At 44.1% G+C, this 23,945-nt stretch overlaps 2 protein-coding genes, 1 long non-coding RNA gene and 1 other non-coding gene across 7 annotated transcripts; 1 reads left to right on the top strand and 3 right to left on the bottom strand.

Annotated features, from left to right (window-relative positions):
• Nucleotides 1-436: 436 nt before the first annotated feature.
• LOC112631727 (isopentenyl-diphosphate delta-isomerase 2-like) lies at nt 437-1,649 on the bottom strand. Its single transcript, XM_025397181.1, is given in 3 exon segments — nt 437-660; nt 663-849; nt 1,503-1,649. Coding segments are annotated over 3 exon segments (558 nt in total).
• An 8,621-nt stretch (nt 1,650-10,270) lies between these two features.
• On the top strand, nt 10,271-19,697 carry LOC112631130. 2 transcript variants are annotated; one of them, XR_003121076.1, is made up of 4 exons: nt 10,271-10,493; nt 10,797-10,950; nt 11,741-11,845; nt 19,032-19,697. It is a non-coding gene; the product is annotated as an uncharacterized LOC112631130 (long non-coding RNA). The 2 variants fall into 2 exon arrangements; XR_003121075.1 differs by having other exon boundaries at nt 10,271-10,409.
• Nucleotides 15,868-23,874, bottom strand: IDI1 (isopentenyl-diphosphate delta isomerase 1). Of its 3 annotated transcripts, none has more exons than XM_025395645.1 (5): nt 22,798-23,874; nt 19,497-19,669; nt 18,804-18,896; nt 18,184-18,314; nt 15,868-16,731 (listed from the first exon to the last, which is right to left on the bottom strand). In XM_025395645.1, exons 2-5 carry the CDS (start codon nt 19,639-19,641, stop codon nt 16,414-16,416), a joined length of 687 nt encoding a protein of 228 aa, XP_025251430.1. In that variant the 5' UTR covers nt 19,642-19,669; nt 22,798-23,874; the 3' UTR covers nt 15,868-16,413. The 3 variants fall into 3 exon arrangements, with proteins under 3 accessions (XP_025251430.1, XP_025251431.1, XP_025251429.1); XM_025395644.1 differs by having other exon boundaries at nt 16,053-16,731; nt 23,377-23,874; XM_025395646.1 differs by lacking the exon at nt 19,497-19,669.
• LOC112632260 lies at nt 17,845-17,907 on the bottom strand. The gene has a single exon (XR_003121325.1). It is a non-coding gene; the product is annotated as a U7 small nuclear RNA (small nuclear RNA).
• Nucleotides 23,875-23,945: the final 71 nt, after the last annotated feature.

The following is a 23,945-nucleotide window of genomic DNA, read 5'->3' on the forward strand; positions in this document are numbered from 1 at the left end:
GGGCGGGGGAACAAAAAGAAAACTAAAAAAAAAAAAAAAAAAAAAAAAAAAAAAAAAAAAAAGATGCAAAATTGAATGTGTCTTTTTAAAAAAATGCAACCTTGTGTTGCACTTGGAAATAAGTGATTTAGAAAGAAACAGATGGAGCAGAGACCCCTCCTGACCTTGGAGGCTCGGATAAAGCTGTGGGGAGGCAGCCTCACGGTCCAGCCATGCTAGTCCGCCTGCGTCAGAACTCTCAAGCCCTCCCCAAGACTTTCGGGATCAGCCGCTGTTCATCGACCAAGTGCTTATAAAATGGAAACTGGGACAAGGGAAACGTTAAATTTCCTCCGTGCCACCAGGCAGATGAGAAATATAGAAATAAAGGAAAGGGAAAACGAAGACATGACAAAGTTGATGAAAAGGAAACGAGTGATTTATAGCTGATGGGCAATCACATGCCCCTTTCGCCCTGTGTTGGGTGTGTTGTTGCCTCGATGGTGTGTCTGCCTGCACTGAGAGCATATTCCACACGGCCGACTCGACCTCCCTGCCTCTCATACTCTGTGTGAAGCTCCACAAACTGGGTCACATCATCCAGGTGAGGCCACCACCGGTACAGAAACTTCTCGGCAATGGTTCTTAGCCAGGGGGTGACGTTGACTTCGCCCCTGGCCCCCTCTTCAGGAGCTCCCGCAGCTCCTCCTGGAACAGGTAGAGGATGCTTTTCTTTTCACTGGGATCCAGGTTCACGGTGACATTCTTCCTCACAAGCAGAAGGTAACAAATGTCATGCTCTCCCCAAATTCTGTCTGATTTTGCCTTGTGGTGATAGATTGTCATGAACACAATGTCCTCTGGAGAAATCTGACAGAAATTGGTGCAGTGTTAACAACACACATGTAAAACAGAATTTACAGAAAAATAGAGAAAATAAACACATTGTTTTCCTCAAAGAAAATGAACACTTTCTTTTGGTAATTGATAATTTCCAAAACCTCAATTTTAGCTAAGTAAATTTTTGTGGACTCAAGTCTGAATGATAAACTAGCTTTGGTTTCTTGGTTCCAGTAAACCTGTCTGTGTCTTCATTTAAAGAACTAACCCTGTCACACACACATCCTCAACAGAAAATCCCATAGAAACCGGCCAGCACTGTCAGGAGAACATCCGTCCTCTCTTAAAGATGTTCTTGAATGGATGAAGTTAACACATATGCTCACAGGATCCTGGACATTCTTTCTAGTGGACACTTGCATTTCCTCTTTGGTGTGTGGCCGACAGATTCCTGCACAGTCTCAACCCTGCCTGGGACACACAAAGACTCACACTGCCCCATCTACAGCTACATTCACGTTCCCATCCACAGCCCATTCACAGCCCCATCCACAGCCCCATCCTTCATCCTCACGGTGCTTCATGAGGCCAACAGCACAGATCCAGCCTGGACTTTTTTCAGCTTCTGCCCACTGCCAACCTGGACTCCCGTGGACACAGCCGTGACTGGGTGCTGTGTGTACCTGCTCCCCAGGAATTCCCAGCTCTGCTTGCAGATGCCTCTGGGCCGCCCGCCTCACTCCGATGGCATCGTTTTCTTCCAGTTCTGCTGGGTTGTATAATGGGTGGCTACAACAGGAGTCGGTAAAATACCCCGGAAAAAAATGCATGGGAATATCCCTCTTTATTCCTGAAAAGTGAATATATTAAATACAAATGCAGACGCTTCAGGTAAAACCATCATCCGTCATCAGCAGATGACGGCCTGGCAGGGGAGGAGTGGGTTTGTCACGGGCTCTCAGAGCAGCATCCGCCTCCAGCCTCCACGGCTGTGGGCTTGGTGAGGGTCTTCCACATGACCGCCTGGCAGGGCTGGCCCTGACTGCTCCTGCGGCCCTTCCTGCAGATGTGCACACACGTGTCCCGTGGCAGTATCCCAGTATGTCTTGGGAGAGGGACTGGTTCCCACTCCGTTTTGTACCCACAGAGGACCTGAGATGCCATGGGATGGCAGGAGGAGGTGGTGGGGCTGGGGGGTGGGTGGCTGCAGTAGCTGGGCTGAGGAAGCTGGGCTGCACTTGGAAGGTGGTGATGAGTGAGCATGGTTTCATAGGAAGACTCTGCTGGAATACCTTTGACCAAGTTTTCTTACTGAAAGATTCTACCTAATTTACTCAAGTAACAGCAATGGTGCTATGACGGGAGGTCACACTCTCCTCAGTAAATCTCTGCTCCCTGTCGTTCCTCAGACCCTCAGTGCTTCCTTGGGTCACTCTGCAGGAGTTTGTCTAAAGCCAAATCCACTCTTCCAAGTACAAGAGCTGGCACTCCCACCTGCCCCTATGTATCCTGGAGGCAGCTAACACATGAAAGGAAATCTTAGCTCCAGGGGCTTTATTTGCAAACTGTTGACTCTGTGCTACAGTTGAGCCTCTTAACTTTGCAGCTCCTGAATTTTTCTGCAACAAACTGCCTTCAGTTCCACCAAGGAGCCAGTGGGTACAATTTGACCAGCAAACATGGTGGTGGATTTCAGAAAGGGCAGGATCAACCCACTGCGGATCCGAGGAAGAACTAAGGGAGGACAAAACCTCCTCGGACACAGCTGGCCATGCTTAGCCCTTCGCTTTCATGGGTCAGGCAAGGTCTGGTTTTGAAAATTTGAGGACAGCATAGGCCAAGACACTTTAAATGACCACAACTGACATAAATGCTGTTCCCCCTCTAAAAAGAAATTTTTAAAGTTGTAATTTTAAGAAGTACAAGATAATTAAAACTCTAAGACCTGTAAGATAACAATTTTTATTATTACCTAGTTAATTTTATGCTAAATGCTATTTATTTTAATCCCCCTAAATCCTTAGGTTGATAAATTCCTCTGCATTTAAGTAACTTGGCATTGCAAAGAAACAACAAAACTCATATAGTTTCTTAATTTTTTTTTTTTTTTTTTGAGATGCAGTCTCGCTCTGTCGCCTAGGTGGGAGTGCAGTGGCGCAATCTCGGCTCACTGCAACCTCCGCCTCCCAGGTTCAAGCAATTCTCCTGCCTCAGCCTCCTGAGTAGCTGGGACTGCAGGCGCCCGCCAGCACACCCAGCTAGTTTTTTATGTATTTTTAGTAGAGACGGGGTTTCACCGTGTTAGCCAGGATGGTCTCGATCTCCTGACCTCGTGATCTGCAGGCCTCGGCCTCCCAAAGTGCTGCGATTACAGGCGTGAGCCACCGCGCCCCACCTAACATTAGCATTTTAATGTATGATTAAGGTGACATTTAAAATAGCTAGAAAAAGATAAATTATTTGAGAATCGATGATATAAGTGGTTAGTTTTTAGAAAGTTACATCATTTTCTCTAATGTCATATTAGAGATATCTATGTGAATTTAAGATTTAATTTTTAAAAATGAAAGCATAAAAGTACTAGAAATATATATGGATGAATAATTACATGATATTCTGTAAAGAAAAATCTTTACAGGCAAGACACCAAGTCGGAACTCTAAACACACAAAAAATTGTAGATTTAAATACCTTAAAATAATCCTTCTGTATGTCAGCAAAGCCTTGATAAAAGAAAAATAAAAATTATAAAATGTTTTATATTGATAAAATATTACAGATAAAGACAATACCCTTAAGATAAGAGTTCTAATTTTATAATTAAAACCATGTAATTATTTATATAAGATCATCAATGTACAACTCAAAAATGAGGCAGACTGCTGTGTAAAGATGTCACCATTTGATATTTAAATCCACTCAAGATGGATTTGACTTGTATCTGTTTGATTGTTGTTATGAAAGATGTTGGTGTACATGGGCTAGAGTTTCTTCAGTTTTAATTTAAATTTGGCTGGGCATGGTGGCTCACTCCTGTAATCTCAGCATTTTGGGAGGCTGATGTGGGCAGATTACTTGAGGTCAGGAGTTCCAGACCAGCCTGGCCAACATGGTGAAATCCTGTCTCTACTAAAAATACACAAAAAAATTTAGCTGGGCATGGTGGTGGGTGCCCGTAATCCCAGCTACTTGGGAGGCTGAGGCAGGAGAAGCACTTGAATTTGGGGGGGCTGAGGTTGCAGTGAGCTGGGATCATGCCACTGTACTCCAGCCTGGGTGACAGAGTGAGACTCCATCTCAAAAATAATAATAATAATAATAATTATGTAAATATGTAATTGACCTTTGCCTTATTTAACTGGTTTTTCAACAACATGCACTCCCTCTTGCTCAATTTCTTGGCTTATCCAACATCAATTCCAGGAAAGAACAATAGGCTTTGATTGTTCTTTCCGGGTAAGGAGGCTGGGATGCCTTAGCCTTACTTCATCCACCTTGAGGTAGGGACAGTTCTTCCCTCAAGCATATTTTTATTTAGAAATTGTTCCATTTGTATCATGGCTCCTATTTCCACAGACCTGTATCCTATCACTCTGTTACCTTTTAATCCTGTGCAGGGTCTGCCTAGAGGGATGAAGGATTTCTCAATAGCTCCATTTCTTTTTTTCCCCTTTTCTGAGGCTCCAGAGGCAAAAATTTTACTATTTAAAAAACTTTGAAAATATAATGCTTTGCACTGTTTCATTATCTATTTATCTATTTATGTATTTATTTATTTTGAGACGGAGTCTCACTCTGTAGCCCAGGTTGGAGTGCAGTGACACAATCTTGGCTCACTGCAACCTCCGCCTCCTGGGTCCCGGTTCAAGCAATTCTCCTGCCTCAGCCTCTGCAAGTAGCTGGGATTACAGGCATGTGCCACCATGCCCAGCTAATTTTTGTAATTTTAGTAAAGACGGGGTTTCACCATCTCGGCCAGGCTGGTCTTCAACTCCTGACCTCATGATCCGCCCACCTCAGCCTCCCACAGTGCTGGGATTACAGATGTGAGCCACTGTGCCCTTCAACGGCATATTTTTAATTCACTTACAGTATGTATCATCCCAGATTTTAAAAAGAAAAAATAAAGGTGGCAAATGGAAGAGAAAAAAAAAGATTGTGACTGAAATTACTGAATAAATTCTTAGAATAACTGAAAATCGATAAATAAATGCAAGACCTTGGAAACCAATGTGTTTGGAAGAGCTAAAAAAACTGTATAATTTCTTGCCTATCATATTCCAAACATTATCTACCAACTAAAGCTCTGGGCCAAATAGTTTTGCAATTAGGTTCTGTTAAAATATCAAAAAAATGTTTGTCATATCTGTCAGCTCTCTTAGGGAATATGAGGACTGCATGATGGATGCATGACTCAGTTGACTTTGGCACAGATAATACAGAACAAAAATAACACAAAAGCAGTGATGGGTAATATTCTATAAAAAGATTAATGTGTTTTGTTCTTTTTTCTTTCCATAAGTTCACCTTTATACATGTAATTTTTAGTTATGTAGAAAACCAAAAGGCTATGCCTGAAATGTTTTCCCTAGAAATCAGTTCTAAGACTCAGGCACAAATGGTCTGTTTGAAACTTGTTTCTTTTGCAGTCAGAAAAGAAAGAATGGGAAAATGATATTCTTTTAAAGATCTAAAAAATAATAAATAAGTCTATGAACTAGGCTTTGAGGAAGAAACTAATATACAATACTGTACCTATTATAATCCAACAGCTCTAATAATAATAATGATAATGAGACAGCCAGACACACTTGTGCTTCCTTTGTGCCAGTTTCTGTTTTAAGAGTTCCATGTATACTAATTCATTTGGTCCTCACAACAACCTTTTGAGATAAGCACTACTTTATTCTTTGTTGTTTTTTTTTTTTTTTTTTTTTTTTTTTTTTTTGAGACAGAGTCTCGCTCTGTCGCCCAGGCTGGAGTGCAGTGGCGCGATCTCGGCTCACTGCAAGCTCCGCCTCCCGGGTTCACGCCATTCTCCTGCCTCAGCCTCCCGAGTAGCTGGGACTACAGGCGCCCACAACCGCGCCCGGCTAATTTTTTGTATTTTTAGTAGAGACGGGGTTTCACCGTGGTCTCGATCTCCTGACCTTGTGATCCGCCCGCCTCGGCCTCCCAAAGTGCTGGGATTACAGGCGTGAGCCACCGCGCCCGGCCTTTTTTTTTTTTTTTTTTTTTTAGAGACGGAGTCTCGCTCTGTCGCCCAGGCTGGAGTGCAGTGGCCGGATCGCAGCTCACGGCAAGCTCCGCCTCCCGGGTTCACGCCATTCTCCCGCCTCAGCCTCCCGAGTAGCTGGGACTACAGACGCCGCCACCTCGCCCGGCTAGTTTTTCGTATTTTCAGTAGAGACGGGGTTTCACCGTGTTAGCCAGGATGGTCTCGATCTCCTGACCTCGTGATCCGCCCGTCTCGGCCTCCCAAAGTGCTGGGATTACAGGCTTGAGCCACCGCGCCCGGCCAGCACTACTTTATTCTTACAGTATCAATAAGGAAAGAAGCACAGAGAGGTAAATTACCTGTGCGAGGTCATGTGGCTGCAAGATGCAGTTGAGCCCCCAGAATCTGTGCAATTTAACATGTTGGAATTGTCACTACCAAATTAAGCACTGAAAGTTTTAGAGGCAAATGTTATCCAAATTTCAAGGAAGGAATTGTCATGCTCTGTAAAATGTTCTAGGGAATAAAAAACAGGGAAACCCTTCGCTAGGTTGATCTGGGCAGCAGATTCTGATACATAACACACAGAAAACATTGTAAAGGAAAGGAAGAAAGACATTTTGATTAGGCTATAGGTGGAGAATTTTCTTAAGAGAGGTTGTGACAACTTTAAGAATGATAGTTGATGACCTATAATGCTACAGGAGGGAGGTTAAGAATAAACTCTGGGAATAGATGATTACATTCAATTAAGGCAAATTAGAAGCAACAGAAAAGGCTCTAGATATCAGTGAAATATAGAGAAAGACATGGAGGCCAAGACTGGGAAAAGCAAGTAAAAAGAAATGGAAGTGGAAAGAATTAAAAAGGAGTAGGCCAAGTACTATAGGTATGAAAGAGAGGGTAAAACAAATCCAGCATGTGCTAAGGGGTATCCTTGAAAAAGAGAGCCATAATAATAAAGACAAATGTCCCAGACATAGAAGATGACTGAAATCCACAGATGGAAAGGGCTTGCCATGTTCCAGAAATACCGACACATTGATGTTGACACTGGGGTAACCTTCTCAGATCTCGGAGAAAACTGCTGCATGCAGAAGAGAACACCCACTCCCAACACCATCACTCCATCTTCTAGGCATTGGACAACCCGAATCCTCTGCTTTCCACCTAGAATGATGGATGATCCGTGTACTTATCAAGTCACTTCTTGGGCCAGGTGTGGTGGCTCATGCCTGTAATCCCAGCACTCTGGGAGGCTGAGGCAGGTGGATCACCTGAGATAAAGAGTTTGAGATGAGCCTGGCTGACACACTGAAACCCCATCTTTACTAAAAATTGAAAAAATTAGCCAGGCGTGGGGGTGCATGCCTGTAATCCCAGCTACTCGGGAGGCTGAGGCAGGAGAATTGCTTGAACCTAGGAGGCAGAGCTTGCAGTGAGCCAAGAGCACGCCATTGCACTCCAGACTGGGTGACAGAGCGAGACTCTGTCTTAAAAACAAAACAAAACTCACTTCTTGTGAGGAAGATTCACCCATAGTCACCTCAAAGACATCGTCCAACAATTTCCCTTTTTCTTCTCTATCAAATTTTCTCTCTCTCTGATGGAATTTTCCTACCAGCCTGCATGTGGCTATGACTTCATTTTATTTAAGTAACAGCTAGTTTTTTTGGCCCTCATTTGCCCAGCAAGCTACTCCACTGCTGCTCCGCTGTCTTTTGCAGGAATACTCTTAGAAAACACCCTTCATGCTCACTATATCCAATTCCTTTCTCCAATATTTCTCATTCCTTTTCTCACATTTAAAACTATCAACTAACTTAACCTAAATTATTAAGTACAATTGTTGTTGAGCTGTTCAAATTTTCAGCTCCTATCAACAAAATGCCAAAGAACAAGCTTCTAAGATAACCACTTCCTGATATTTGATAGCATAGGTTAAAATTTCTGTAAATATCTTGAGAGATTATATTCAAATCCAAGTTAGAAAATGGTGATCAATAAAATTTTGGCAGTGAGGAAAATAAAAATAACTTTCCACAATAGGGATATTTTTATCTATATAAGTCAGAAAAGAATTAACACTTAAGCTATGATCACAAAAAATGAGGCCCTTGATCTTATCGGGAAAATTTGGAAGAGATAATTAATTTTGGGAGGGCATCTGTACATTGGTATAGTTTCTTGTAATAACTAAAAGAAGGTGTTCTTTTTTCCTCTATTTCTTCGAAGTGCTTATGAAGGACTGATAATATTTCTTGTTTATTTTTTATTTTTTGAGACAGAGTTTCACTCTTGTTGTCCAGGCTGGAGTGCAATGGTGCGATCTTGGCTCACTGCAACCTCTGCCTCCTGGGTTGAAGTGATTCTCCTGCCTCAGCCTCCTGAGTAGCTGGGATTACAGGTGTGTGCCACCACACCCGGCTAATTTTGTATTTTTAGTAGAGAAGGGGTTTCATCATGTTGGTCAGGCTGCTCTTGAACTTCTGACCTCAGGTGATCTACCCGCCTCAGCCTCCCAAAGTGTTGGGATTACAGTCATGAGCCACCGTGCCTGGCCAATATTTCTTCTTTAAATGTTTGGTAGAACTCATTAGTGAGGGCATTGGGCCTTGCCTTTTCTTCATGGGAAGATTTTAATTACTATGCTTTAGCTGGGTAATGCAAAGATGTACCTGCACTATTTCTGATTTTAGTCATTTATGCCTTCTCTCTGTTCTTGATCATTCAATTTTATTTTTAAAAAATTTTTACTTATTTTTTTACCAACTTTGTTGCTCTTTTTCTTTTCTTTCTTTCTTTCTTTTTTTTTTTTTTGAGACAGAGTCTCACTCTGTCGCCCAGGCTGGAGTGCAGTGGCCGGATCTTAGCTCACTGCAAGCTCCACCTCCCGGGTTTACGCCATTCTCCTGCCTCTGCCTCCCGAGTAGCTGGGACTACAGGCGCCCGTCACCTCGCCTGGCTAGTTTTTTGTTATTTTTTAGTAGAGACGGGGTTTCACCGTGTTAGCCAGGATGGCCTCGATCTCCTGACCTCGTGATCCGCCCGTCTCGGCCTCCCAAAGTGCTGGGATTACAGGCTTGAGCCACCGTGCCCGGCCTTTTTTTTTTTTTTTTTTGAGACAGTCTCATTCTGTTGCCCAGGGTGAAGTGCAATGGTACAGTCTTGGCTCACTGCAACCTCTGCCTTCCGGGTTCAAGCAATTCTTGTGCCTCAGCCCCCTCCCCCTGCCTGTCCCCAATTCCTCCTGCCGAGTAGCTGGGATTACAGGCACACACCACCATGTCTGGCTAATTTTTGTAGAGATGGGGTTTCACCATGTCGCCCAGGCTGGTCTCAAACTCCTAGCCTCAAGTGATCTGCCAGTCTTGGCCTCCCAAAGTGCTGGGATCACTAGAAGCTTTTCAATTTTTTTATTCCAAAGCTATCTAATGTAGTTTTTGCCTCCTGAAATCACTTATATAAACATATTGCCTGCAAAGTGGGTCACCGTGTCACGCCTTGGGTTTCTTAGGACACAAATCAACTGGCACGTGCCTGGCCAGCAGGTCATGTCTCTCAAATCAATCTGCAAACCATGGTCACAGAGCCAATCACAGTCTTACAGCTTTCATTGTAGCTTCTCTGTGGAATATTTTCAAGGACATATGTGTACTTTAGGATGTTCACATGTCATGATTAAGTTGTAAATTTCAAAAATTCTAAGAATGCCTATTGTTGGCCAGAAGTATAAAAATTTCAGAGATTTTAAATAAAAGCATCTTTCAATCTTACTTAAATAGGTCTATGAAGTCTCCTTCTCTTCCTCTGGAAAGTAACTTAAGGGCGGTGAAGAACATCGTCCATAATGAAATTGAGAAGGGCTGTTCTCCCTGGGAACAGAAAGGTCAGTCTTTGCTCAACAAACAGTTGAAAGCCAGGAACACAGGCCTCCCCAGGCCTCTTGGCCGCCTGTCAAGCCTCCTCAATACAAAATTCACATGGAACACGTTCTATTCTATCTTCTTTTCCTTCTTTCCTCCCTTTAGCAAATAATTATTGAGTGCCAACTATGTTCTGGACACTGTTCTAGAACTTCTGTGATAAGAAACAGAGACCCCAGCAGTGATTCTCTGCTGGGGCCGATGGCTCTCAGGGGCATCCTTCAAAACTGGGCCCGTTTGATTCTTTAAAAAAAATAATTTCCAGTTCCTCTAAAAATTATGTCATGACTTTTATTTCCTTGATGTTAAGCTTTGTGTCTTAGGTTTGTGGCTGCTGACAACATTCTCTGGGCCCTGATGTCACTGCCACTGGCTTGTGTGCTGGCCACTTGGTCGCGCTGGCCTGTCTCCCACCAGGTGGACACCCAGCGAGCTCTGGATGCTACGTATGACAAAGATATGGGGGATGTTTGGAGTCTGTGATGTGCTATTGTCCTCCAGATAATGGTTTTCTGCAAGAAACTAGAGAAGTAACTATCTCAGATTTCCCTAATAAGAACAAGTTTTGAGCCAATTCTAGGCTGGCCCTAAATTCCTCTTCCTAGCATGTGAAGCCTGGGACGCTCTCTGTGGGCCTTGCCCTCGGCAGCTCTCAGCCCTGGTCTCTGCTCCCCCATTCCTGTCCAGCTATTGGAAGCACCTCTCCGTTTCTCAGCCTCTCTGCTCCTTTACTGGAACTGGGCAGTGCCCCTTGGAAAAAGCAGTACAGGTTTTCTTCTCCTAGATTTTGCCCTACACTTTTCAGAGCTATCTGGTCTCTGACATTCTCTTAGGTGTTTCCGGCGCTCTTGGGAGGTGGGCTGTGCCACTGCCTGGCCCACCTGGCCTACCATTACCTGAAGGGAAGCATGAGCAGCCTTTGACATGGGAGTGGCGACTGCTGAGAGGGCGCCGTCTGTACACAAGCGATGTAGCCTTATAGGACCCGTGAGTATACGCTTAGTTTTTATTCGTAATTTACTCAAAGTCACTGAGCTCCCACTTTGTGCTTGTGATTCAGATTTGAGTCCTGGGAGGATCATCTGAGATGACATTTAAGCCAAGGGTTTCAATGAGTCAGATTCGGCCAGCTGCAGACTAAGGAAATGCAGGTTCCAGGCAGAAGGGGAAGCACGTGGACATGCTGAGACGCAGGCAAGGCCTCACGGCTGGAGCTGGCTTGTCACCTGGCATGGGAACCCCTTTCCTGTTCAGACTCTGTGCGTTCCTTTTAATCTGCGTCAGGGCATGTGGTCAAGCAGCACACAAGCAACCCCACTGCAGCATCTGTCCCCCGTGGGCTGGGGCTGGGGACAGAGTTCTTTTCTTTTTTTTTTTTTTTTTGAGACGGAGTCTCGCTCTGTCGCCCAGGCTGGAGTGCAGTGGCGCAATCTCGGCTCACTGCAAGCTCCGCCTCCCGGGTTCACGCCATTCTCCGGCCTCAGCCTCCCGAGTAGCTGGGACTACAGGCGCCCGCCACTGCGCCCGGCTAATTTTTTCTATTTTTAGTAGAGACGGGGTTTCACCATGGTCTCGATCTCCTGACCTTGTGATCCGCCTGCCTCGGCCTTCCAAAGTGCTGGGATTACAGGCGTGAGCCACCGCGCCCGGCCCAGAGTTCTTTTCTTACAGCTCAAGTGTATCATGTCCACCAATGCCGTGTCAGCTGCCAGCAGGGGCCCACGGGCATGGGGACCCGACACACACCGTGGAAGCTGACCTTGCTGTCTTCTCTCAGGAGTGGAGCCCCAACCCACGTAGGGTGTGTCTTCACGGCTCTTCCTGGCCAATCTGATACCAAGATGCAGTGGCCAGAAGCACCTGCACGTCCACTCCTGTCAAGGTGAGATGCCATTTGCTCTCCACTGATTCTCTATCAGTGCTGAGCCATATTCTATAGAGTGCAGATTCTATGTTGTGTTAAGCTGTCACGTAAAGGTGCACAAATTGTTTCAATCAATCTTAACATATTCACCCATGTAATTAACACCCTATCAACACAGCAAATACTTTCAAAATCTCACAAGGCTCCCTGTGCCCCCGGAAGTAGCCTCTATTCTTGCCTACATCTTAATTGGTTTCGCCTGTTTTTGACCTTTATTTCACTGGAATCACATGTGCCTTTTGTATCCGGTTTCTTCCACTCAAGACTGGGTCTGTGGATTTACTCACACTGCTGTGTGTAGCAGGACTGCTCCCGCGGCACGACACCATCCGATTGTGCGAACACCAAGGCTGATGGAATCATGGCAGATGTTCTGCAGGGGCGTCCCTGGACTAGAGACTGGACATGTAGTAAGGAGCTCCGTGAGCGAGCGCAAGCCCGGAACCCACACCGTATCATCTACTTATAGGACAGTGCATAAAAACCTAGGAAACACCTAGTTTCTCAAAGTGACAACGAATGTGTCAACAACTTCCCAGCTCAGGAATATGCTGCATTAGTTCTCTGCTAAGTTAGTAAAATGGAAACAGAAGAAGGCAGAACCATCCACATTGATCTCCCGCCATGTCCGACCCCTTTGACTTTAGCAGATAGTGGCCAACAGCTCCACGGTAGCAGACGTGCTGCTCAGCAGTTACTTTCTATTCTGTCAACACTTGGTGATGTTGGTCCTTTAAATATGGGTTTTAATTTGCACTTACCCAGCGATTAATGAGGTTAAGCTCCTTTTCATGTTTAACACCCAAATTTTAATAGACTTTATTCTTTAGACCAGTTCAGGTTCACAACAAAATCGGGTGGAAGGTAGAGAGTTTCCATAGATCCCCAGCCCCTCCACACACACAGGCTCTCCCACTATCAGCATCCCCATCAGAGTGGTCCATTTGTTACAGCCGATAGACGTCCATCAACACATCATTATCACCCGAGTCCAGTTTACTTGAAGCTTGCTCCTGGTGTTGGACAAATGCATAATGACCTATATCCACCATTTTAGTACCATTCAGAAGAGTTTCACTGCCCTGAAAACCCTGTGCCCTGCCCACTCATTCTTCCCTCCCCTCTCACCCCTGGCTTTTTACTGTTTCCAGTTTTCCCTTTACTGGAATGTTGGAGAATTGGACTCTTTCAGGATGTAGCCTTTTCACGCTTCTTTCAGCAACATGCACCTAACTTTCCTCCTTGTCTTTTCGTGGCTTGGTAGCTCATTTCTTTTTTTTTTTTTTTGAGACGGAGTCTCGCTCTGTCGCCCAGGCTGGAGTGCAGTGGCCGGATCTCAGCTCACTGCAAGCTCCGCCTCCCGGGTTCACGCCATTCTCCTGCCTCAGCCTCCCGAGTAGCTGAGACTACAGGCGCCTGCCACCTCGCCCGGCTAGTTTTTTGTATTTTTTAGTAGAGACGGGGTTTCACCCTGTTAGCCAGGATGGTCTCGATCTCCTGACCTCGTGATCCGCCCGTCTCGGCCTCCCAAAGTGCTGGGATTACAGGCTTGAGCCACCGCGCCCGGCCGGTAGCTCATTTCTTTTTAGTGCCAAATAACATTCTACTGTCTAGATGTATCAGTTTACTTATGCATTCACCTATAAGAATTTAAAACAGAGAAGAGAATGCAGTGTTGGAGATTTACATTTGGGAGTCTAAACCATGTATGTAGTAAATAAGTATAAAGTATGTGTGAAAATTGTAAAGTAGAAAGCTGTCAGGATATTTGAATACACACAAATATACACTTCAGTTCACGCTGTAAAATGTCAGAAAATGTGTAAGTACATACTTAGGGCTGAAAAAGCACCTAGAGAGGAAGGGTGAAGAAGAGGTGTACCTGAAATAATAAAAAGAAAATCCCATCTGTCAAGAGGGGATCTAGAGTACCTCATCCCATGAGGAACTCCCAACCTTAGTGAGAGTCCAGCAGACAGATCCAAGTGAGAGGATGAAACCACTGCACGAGCACCCCCTAGGGGGCAGGTGGAGGGCAGTTCCCACAGGGACCCACTGCGGGTATGACCTGGACTTGTCCCCTAGGGGGCAGGCGGAGGGCAGTTCCCACAGGGACCCACTGCGGGTATGACCTGGACTTGTCCCCTAGGGGGCAGGTGGAGGGCAGTTCCCACAGGGACCCACTATGGGTATGACCTGGACTTGTCCCCTAGGGAGCAGGTGGAGGGCAGTTCCCACAGGGACCCACTGCAGGTATGACCTGGACTTGTCCCCAGGTGCCAGGGCCAAGTGAGAAGAAAATGTGTCTTCCTTCCTATTACACCATTTTCTGTTTTGGTCTTGTTCTCTTGATAATATAGGTAGGGAAACAGAATCAGCAATTATATAGAAAGCCACCTCTACTTTGTCCTTAAAGGAGTTGGCAATGGTTTGACCAGAATCAAACAAGTATATATTTTGAAGACTAAGAATTTAAAACAGTTTAATAAAAAAAAAATTATAGATATCACTTAGCTTTCAAGTTCAAAACCAACACATCTGCCTTTGGGGTCAGAAGTGGTTATATCTAGGAAACGGATACTCCTCTTTATAAAACATGAAGGAGTTCTAAATCACCAGGTCAAAAGACATTCCTACTTAGATTTTCTGGATGGCATCCTAGTAATATAACAACAGTAATATCTAACCCTTGCTAAGTACTTACAAGGTGCTGGGTAACAGTCTAAGGCTCCAATGTCCAATTCAGTAGCCATGGCAACTCATAGTTCTTACGTAACTAATTATATGTGGCTTTCAGCCTAAAACTTGCTAGAAAATAAAACTAAAAAAATCAGGAACAATATTATAAATGCAACAGAAACTATATAGGCAATATCCTATTAGTGTATCAAAATTTTAACAAACTAGACACAGTATTAAAATGCAATTTTTTTTTTACTTTTCAATAAAACACTTGCTAAACAGTCTTGTCTGAAATTATAAATTGCCCAAAGTTAACCATAAATGAATCATTCTATTGAATTTAACATTTAACTTTGTAAGAAATAAATTTTTATTTTTCTTCATTATCATACAGCATTTAAGAATAATAAAGCTCTCTTGAGATTTCAAATTTGAGATATCTATGGCAAGTTTATAAAAGTACATTGATCAAGGTACAATTTTTTTTTTTTTTTTGAGATGGAGTCTCGCTCTGTGGCCCAGGCTGGAGTGCAGTGGCCGGATCTCGGTTCACTGCAAGCTCCGCCTCCCGGGTTCACGCCATTCTCCTGCCTCAGCCTCCCGAGTAGCTGGGACTACAGGCGCCCGCCACCTCGCCCGGCTAGTTTTTTGTATTTTTTTAGTAGAGACGGGGTTTCACCGTGTTAGCCAGGATGGTCTCGATCTCCCGACCTCGTGATCCGCCCGTCTCGGCCTCCCAAAGTGCTGGGATTACAGGCTTGAGCCACCGCGCCCGGCCCAAGGTACAATTTTTAACATTAATATACACATTCCATAATCTCAATCTATTTAACATGACCACTGGCCTTTGTCGTTGTTATTTTTTTCTCCCTACAATATTTCCTGACTCTATAGGACAGCGGTTGACGCTGTCCCCCAGGGGCATCTGGCAACATCTGGTATAACTGTGGGTGTCACGGGAGAGGGATGCAAACAGCATCCAGTGTGTAGTCCAGGGATGCTGCTCATCACCCTATAATGCACAGCATGGAACCCTCCCTACCACAAGGATTTCATCCAGCCCAAATGTCAACAGTATCAAATTTAAGCAACTCTTATCAAGTGGGACACAATTCCTATTTTATGAACACCTCTGTGCCCACTGCAATTCTGAAAACACAGACTTTGCTAACTGGTAAATACTATTTAAAAGAAGATTTAACCTAATCAATATCACTTATCAAAAGCAATGGTTGATTTTAAGTATCAACATGTTTCCAGAATGAATAAACCACACAATCAACTCAGAATGATACAAATTAGGGTCCATATCATTTAATTTCCCTTGAACCTGCTCGGCTAGTTTAATCTGCTAATATGAAAGTTAATTAGGACTGTTTTGAAGGAGTGAGACAAGAGTTTCCTTTGCACATTTTTCTGAGCTATGATAAAAATTTAATGATATATAAAGCACCTGGCAAATAGCAAGTGCTCTGCGAGTGCTCCGGAAATGTTTATCACAGCTTACTAAACACACAGGGTTTCACTTATTTGTTCAAATTTCCCGTAAGTATGTTATCTGCAAAGGTTAAATTAAGTTTTAGTTGCTCTCTCTCATTTTACAATAATCTCTTACAAATGTTGCTTAGAAACAGAACACATATCCAGGGCATGTGATACAAAATTATAAGTTAGTTTTTTCCACACAAGTTTTAAAGTATCAGTGTATACAACACATTCATGATAGTATTAAATGATAGAACTAAATTTAATGATCAATTAATGATAGAACTAAATTTAAACTGAAAAAGTCATTCTAAGTTTGTTAAGTAGAGACATTTTTCAGTAATCACTTACCTGCATATTCACATTCTGTGTATTTTCTCATGGTCAACAAACTGATTCAAATGATTTAAGTTATCCCACCATTTAAAGAGAAAAGTCTCTGCAATAATTTGAAACCATGGCGTTATCTTAATTTCACCACTGGCTGCTTTTTTCAGAAGTTCTTTTAGTTCTTCCTTGGACACATAACAAAAGCTTTTAATCTCATTGGGATCTGGATTCAGAGTGACATTCTTCCTCACAAACAAAATGTAATCAATTTCATGTTCACCCCAGATACCGTCCGACTGAGCTTTGTAGTGAATTCGTGTCAAATAATTAATTTCTTCTGGAGGAACCTAAGACATTAAAAAAAAAAAAGTAATTAAAACATTGGCCACGGCCGGGCGCGGTGCCTCACACCTGTAACCCCAGCACTTCAGGAGGCTGAGGCAGGTGGATCACGAGGTCAGGAGATCGAGACTATACTGGCTAACAAGGTGAACCCCATTTCTACTAAACATACAAAAATTAGCTGGGTGTGGTGGCGGGCGCCTGTAGTCCCAGCTACTCGGGAGGCTGAGGCAGAAGAATGGGGTGAACCCGGGAGGTGGAGCTTGCAGTGAGCCGAGATTCTGCCATTGTACTCCAGCCTGGTGACAGAGCCAGACTCCATCTCAAAAAACAAACAAACAAACAAACAAACAAAAAAACCACTGGCCACAGTAACAAAAAAAATCTAAAATTAGCTCACTGTATTACAGCAATATCTTGAACAAGAGTATAGTTTTAGGATTAGAACTTTTAAAGCATTAATCTCCTATCAACAATATATGGAAATCTTAATATTACATATGGAAAAATGATTATATTATTAGTTTCAAGTGCTTGCGTTTTTTCCTGTAGGACCAAAAAGATAAGTTTTTTTTTTTAAATGTTAAAAAAAAGGGGCAGTCACTCAAACTAGAAATGTGACATTCTTCTTCTTTCTTTCTTTTTTTTTTCTTGAGACGGAGTCTTGCTGTCGCCCAACCTGGAATTATAGCGGCATGCATCAGCTTACTGCAACCTCCGCCTCCCAGGTTCAAGCGATTCTCCTGTTTCAGCCTCCTGAGTAGCTGGGATTACAGGCACGTCCCACCATGCCCGGCTAATTTTTGTATTTTTAGTAGAGACAGGGTTTCACCATGTTGGTCAGGCTGGTCTTGAACTTCTGACCTCGTGATCCACCCGCCTCAGCCTCCCAAAGTGCTGGGATTACAGGCGTAAGCCACCATGCCTGGCCCGACATTCTTCTTTCTCATATTTTAAGATTGCTTTTTGGAAAATATAGATAAGAAAAACTTTATTTATCCAGGTCTTATTTAAGGGGGACAATTCTAAGAAAAAAAATTATTTCAATTAAACGAACTAGATTTATGGTTTATATTCCTAAGAATTTCCGTAAGAAAACCTTCACCTTTTTTTGTAGGTGGGGAGTTTCAGGTGAAAACTGGAAAACCTGCTAGTTAAATTCTACAAGAGCTGTAACACTTGAAAATATTCATCTTAGATTTGATCAATTATAGAAATATTCAACCTTATATAGTGCTTAACTGATCAATCCATCCCAGTATCGAGCTAAGTTTTGACGAGTGATACTAAGAAATTAAAATTTAAATAATCTTTATTCAAGATGGTTTGTGGGGCTAACTCATAACTCAGGAGGTTACCAAGCAGAGAACTATGTTTGAATTTAAAACTTTTATTAAAAACCTTTTTAAAGTATGTTTGGGTTTCAGCTTGTATGGTTGTGTAGTAGAGCCGGTTACCTCTTCCAAGGGAATTCCTAGCTCAGCTTTCAGCCGCCTCTGTGCTGCTCGCCTCACTCCAAGGGCGTCATTTTCCTCAAGCTCGCCTGGATTACTTAATGGATGACTACAACAAGTATTAGTAAAACAACCTGGAAAATGTTAATACAGAGACAGATCAACTTTTCTTCAAAGTAGGTCTGAAAGATCAAGAAAAAATTTTATAAGTAACTGAAAAATGAAGCATTTTTTAAGGATTTTAAAATGAGTTATAAAGGCCTATCAGTAATTATTTTAAGGATTTTAAAATGAGATATAATGGGCTATCAGTAATTATGTTGTGAAACAGACTACATTTGTAGGTAAGTTCCTTATAATGCTTCTTCAACCAAAAAAGATCAAAGCGTAGATAATACAGATTAAGATAAATATATAAATCATACAGATTGCCCAGTCACTTACTAGTTCTTATTTTTTCTTGCTGTTGTATTAGGTTGCAAGCATTGTGTAAACCTAATTTATGTAGAATATAAAACTATGCCATTCACAGGATTTCCTTTGTGACCGTGGCTCCAAGAATTCAGAATGATAAAAAGTCAAGTTAATGTACAAACAGAAAATTGTACATTAAATGTACTAACCTGGAAAGGTAATCTTAGCATCTGATCTTTGCTGTAGCAGAAGCTTATTTTCGGTGTTGAATAAAAAGACACTAAAAGCTCGATGCAATAATCCTGAAAGCAAAAGAAATAACAATTACATTAGCCTTAAGTACCAGTTATTTGCTGAATTCTCTCCTTGCAGTTCAGAATAACATTAGTAACTTCCTGCTGCTTTTGCTTTTTCCCATGGTTTATCCACATGCATAGTCTCTGCATGGCTATGGTGAGAAAGAGCTCTGCACTGGGCAGGGAAGTTGACCGTCGAGTGAAGGAAATGGTGATGCTGGTGGCCCCTTTCCTGCAGTCAAGTTCCCTATCAAGGACGTTCAGTTCTCGGAAAGTGGTGAAGGCACACTCTTCCCTGCATGATGCCCGCCTCTCTCCATTCTCTAGAAATATTAGAGGCTAGGCTGCTGCTGTATGTCAGGGTTAGTCCCTCTTTTATGAATCCAGAATAACTCTGAAGAAGCCGAGTAAAAAGCGTGAAGAGAAATGGCTGTAACAGAAAGACAGCAAAGCAGATGCTAATGACTACACTACTTAACGAGCTGGAACCAAAGAGAAAATACGGTATTATTAAAGCCCGCACTTCCTTGAACAGAGTGCTCTTCTCAGCAAATGGGAAATGCCTACACAAATAGTGTTATAAGAAAGACTATTTCAAAGCAGCACCTTTCTCAATGTTCTCATTCAGGTGACAATTCTTCTTGGTCTCAGCCCCAATTTTATTGTCATTTTCGTCAATAAGGATACACATCTCTGCCAGGAGTTGAACCTGTTGCTTGTCGAGGTGGTCAGTGTTTATTTCAGGCATCATTACAAAATGTCTGATCTGTCCTAGAACACTAATATTAAAGGAAAAGAGAAAGAAAGACCATCATATATTTTTCTGAATGTCATATAAACACAGGTTAATAATGATGTTGCTTCCCCATCTGCAGTTGTACCACTCTGCATCCCCATAGGGACCCCAAGAATGCTGCCAGCTGGCTGCTCAGTGCTATCTAGGTCATCATTTCTCCTGCAGGTTTCACAGTTGGCCTTTTACCACAGTCATGCTCCTAAAAACCAAGCTCAACGTTCCACTCTAAATTCTTGACCTCTGAGCTATTCTGCAGCACTTGATACTCTATCCTTTTTCCAGTGTGCTTTTCTTCCCTGGTTTTTGGCCCCAACCTAACTTTTCGTCCTGCTTTTCCACACGAGCTTCTGTAATCTCTAGAATGTGCTCCCACTGCTGTCCTGAACTGTTTTTCCCACTGCCTGTCTCTGCATAGTTGCTCAAGAATGCCACAGGCCAATCTTGGCTGAAATCCATTTTTTCAAGGCACAATTTATGTGTCAGACATTCAATAACCTTTCTAACAATTTCACAGTAAGACTTAATCCAGTTTTTCTCAACCCAAGCTCCTGATCAGAAAAATGATTTGTATGAGTTTTGTCAATTTCCCCCAGGACAGTACTTAGCTGATATCATTCTAGATAAACAGGAGAAGACTTAATTCGTTATACTCAATAGATGCTTTAAGGCAGTGCTTGGCAAGTTTTTTCTGTGAAGGGCCAGATAGTATGAATTCTGCCTCTGTAACACTAAAATAGTCACAGGCAACAGGTGACCTGGGCAATATGTGAACTGAGTATGGGTAGAGGCCAATATTTATGGACACTGAATTACAACTTAATTTTCATGTGTCACAAAATATTGATTCTTCTCCATCCATTTAAATATGAGAAAAACACTCAGCTCACAGGACGTAACAACAGGCAGCAGGCCAGATTTGGCCTGTAGGCCACAGTTGGCCCATCCCTACCTTAGTGAAACAAGCATTAATTTTCTGAACCCCCATTAATCCCTCCCATGTGATTAAAATGTAAAGCACTTACTAGGGTATTTTCAGTATTCTGACTCACACTTTTACATATCTATATCCAGCAGCATCTATGCTCTCTAACCTTTGTATCCTTCAGGGCACCTTTACATAGCCCGACCTTGAAGTTTTTTATTCCCTTTTTTCTTCTCCTTTATTTCTGAATGAATTTTATATATATACACACACACACACACATATATATATAGAGAGAAAGAGAGACAGACAAAATCTCACACTGTTGCCAGGGCTGGTGTGCAGTGGGGCAATCTCAGCTCACTGCAGCCTCCACCTCTCGGGTTCAAGCGATTCTCCTGCCTCAGCCTCCTGAGTGACTGGGACTACAGGCATGCACCACCACACCCAGCTAATTTTTGTATTTTTAGTAGAGACGGGGTTTCACTATGTTGGCCAGGCTGGTCTCGAACTCCTGACCTCGTGATCTGCCCACCTTGACCTCCCAAAGTGCTGGGATTACAGGCACGAGCCACCGCGCCCGGCCTCTACACAATATGTTTTGAAGATCCCTTGTGCTCTACTTTCTATGTGACTTTATTTCAAATATATAGATTTTACTGAAATACTTTTTTCTCTTTTAGAGGGAGTCTCGTTTTGTTGCCCAGGCTGGAGTGCAATGGTGCAATCTCAGCTCACCACAACCCCCACCTCCTGGGTTCAAGTGATTCTCCTGCCTCGACCTCCCAAGTAGCTGGGACTACAGGCGTGCACCACCATGCCAGGCTAATTTTTGTATTTTTAGTAGAGATGAGGTTTCACCATGCTGGCCATGCTGATCTCGAACTCCTAACCTCAGGAGATCTGCCTGCTTTGGCCTCCCAAAGTGTTGGGATTACAGGCATGAGCCACCATGCCAGGCCTACTGAAATACTTTCAACAGAGTTCAAGCATACTGCGGAATGTACACAAAGTGTTTAAACAGCTACTTAATACAAAGTTCTAGACCCACATAGGGTCTGGGATGTGTATGTGTGTGCGTGTGTGTGTGTCAGGAGTCAGTGATGATGGAGATACTGATAGCTAATACAAAAAATCTGAAGTAAGGTTAATGATGAAAACAAATCAAGAGGGAAAATAATGTGAAAAGGAAGTTGACTTCAGAGTTAGCCTCAATTTCTCAATTTTAGAAAGATTTCCAACTTCTATAGGCTAGTTTTATATACAGTCATCCTTTGGTATATATGGGGGTTGGTTCCAGGACCTCCCACAGCTTCCAAAATTAAAGGATACTGAAGTTTCAGATATAAAATGGTATAATGTTTGCAGATCACCTGTGTATATCCTACTGTATACAGACATGTGTCACATGATGGTGTTTCCGTATACTACAGACTGCATATACTACAGTGGTTCCACAAAATTATAACAGAATTGACATATTCCTATTGCTAATGATGTTGTAGCCATTGCAACATCCGAGCACAACACATCACCTTTTTTATATTTAGACACACAAATACTTGCCATTGTGTTATGACTGCCCGCATTATTCAGCACAGTAACACACAGTCCAGGTTTAGGCCTGAAGCGACAGGAAAAATAGCCTAGGAGCCACTGGCTACACCACACAGCCCAGCAGCTCCACTGCCTGTCTACACCACACAGCCCAGCTGCTCCACTGTCTAGGTCTGCGTCAGCACACTCTGCTTCCACAAAGATGAAACTACCTAACAATGAACTTCTCCAAAGAATCCCTGTTAAGTGATGCGGGCCGAATGTTAAATTATCATCTGTAGATGATCTTATAATATCTAAAACATGTAAATCCTACATAAATAGTTGTACTATATTGTTTACAAAATGTCTGTATATGTTCAGTACAGATGAAAATTTCTTCCAAATATTTTATAATGTGCAGTTGGTTAAATCCATGGATATGAACCCCAAGGACACAGTAGGCCAACTGTATCTCGGCTCACAGCAGCCTTCCCCTCCGCCTCCCAAAGTGCTGGGATTAAAGGCGTGCACCACCGCCCGGCTGTAACGACAATTGCTCTTTCAGGATTTTCAGAATTCATATTTTAAAACTAAGCTTCATAATAACAAGATAAAATGAATACGTCTATTTATGCGTTTAAAGACAATACCACGTAGCAGACGCGGGAGCACATCACCCAACTCAAGAAAAAGGCCTAGTTCCATCTATGCGGTGCTCCCCATCTCTTCTCCCGCTCCATTCCCAGGAGAAGCGCCTTGAATGTGTTGCTGTCACCCCCTTGCACGGACGCAGGTGTATGCACCCGCGTCACACGCGTGGACTCGGCACGGGGAGGCCGGCGTCGTCACGCTCGTGTTTCTGAATTCTCTAAGAGGAGACTCGCAACTCCGTCTCCTGCGACTCGGTTTCCAATTCCACGCGTTCCTAAACCTCAGGTTACTGTGCGCAGACGACGATCTTTTCCACTGACAAAGAATGGTAACGTCTTCTTCGCCCCAACCCACGCCTCCGCCTTCCACAGGGCGCGGGCGCCCACCACAGCCCGGGACAGCCCGGCCTCGCTCCAGTTCGGGAGACCAATGCCGCCGTCCCCAGATGTCCAGGCCACCGCGCCGAGACCTCACGGGTGGCCCAGACCTCGGGCCTCCTCCCCGCCCCGTCCCGCAGCTCCCCGGTGCCACCCTGCCCCTGTCTCCCGAACTCCTGCCCCTACGCCCGTCCACAGTACCTGATCGGCCTCCGGCCACAGACACCGGCCGGTCCCGGAGCGCGCCCACTTTGAGCGCTGTCCGCAGCGCGCACCGCCCACCGCGCCGCGCAGCCAATCGCCCGCGCCAGCGCCAGGCCGCACCACATTGCTCGACCAATTGGCGCCCGTACACGCCTGACGTCACAATCTCGCCAAGCGTCGCGCGGTGGCGCCACCTCCGTGGCCTGTGGCGCCACCTCCCTGCCTGTGGCAATCGCAGACGCGCGAAGCACCGGGAACCTGAGTTGTGAGCTCGGGTTCCGGCCGCTCCCGAGGGGGTCAACACGCCTCACCCCCAGCTCCGCAGAGGCAGCGTCCCGCGACTGGGCGGTGCCCGAGACCACACCAGCCGCCAGCCAATCACGCTTTCGATTCTGGCGTGCGAGCCCGAGGCGCTGCGAAGGGTGCCAAACGTCAGACGTCTCGAGGCTCGCGTTCCGTGGAACCGAGCCCTCCCGGTCGGAAGGCGCCCGCGCGGCTGGGCCAATGGAAACGGAGGAAAGGCGGGACGTTACTGCTGACTGGCTGGTTGGGAATCCCCCCTCCCG

The sequence above is a fragment of the Theropithecus gelada genome, chromosome 9, assembly GCF_003255815.1.
Source record: "Theropithecus gelada isolate Dixy chromosome 9, Tgel_1.0, whole genome shotgun sequence".
Taxonomy (NCBI): Eukaryota; Metazoa; Chordata; class Mammalia; order Primates; family Cercopithecidae; genus Theropithecus; species Theropithecus gelada.

Excerpts from the sequence above, each read along its gene's own strand:
- IDI1 (XM_025395644.1), bottom strand. The coding sequence starts at position 23,504 with ATGTGGTGCGGCCTGGCGCTGGCGCGGGCGATTGGCTGCGCGGCGCGG. Across the intron at positions 18,897-19,496 it reads GAATGAGAACATTGAGAAAG|GATTATTGCATCGAGCTTTT; the intron begins GTGCTGCTTTGA and ends TTTTGCTTTCAG. Across the intron at positions 18,315-18,803 it reads TGCTAAGATTACCTTTCCAG|GTTGTTTTACTAATACTTGT; the intron begins GTTAGTACATTT and ends AACATTTTCCAG.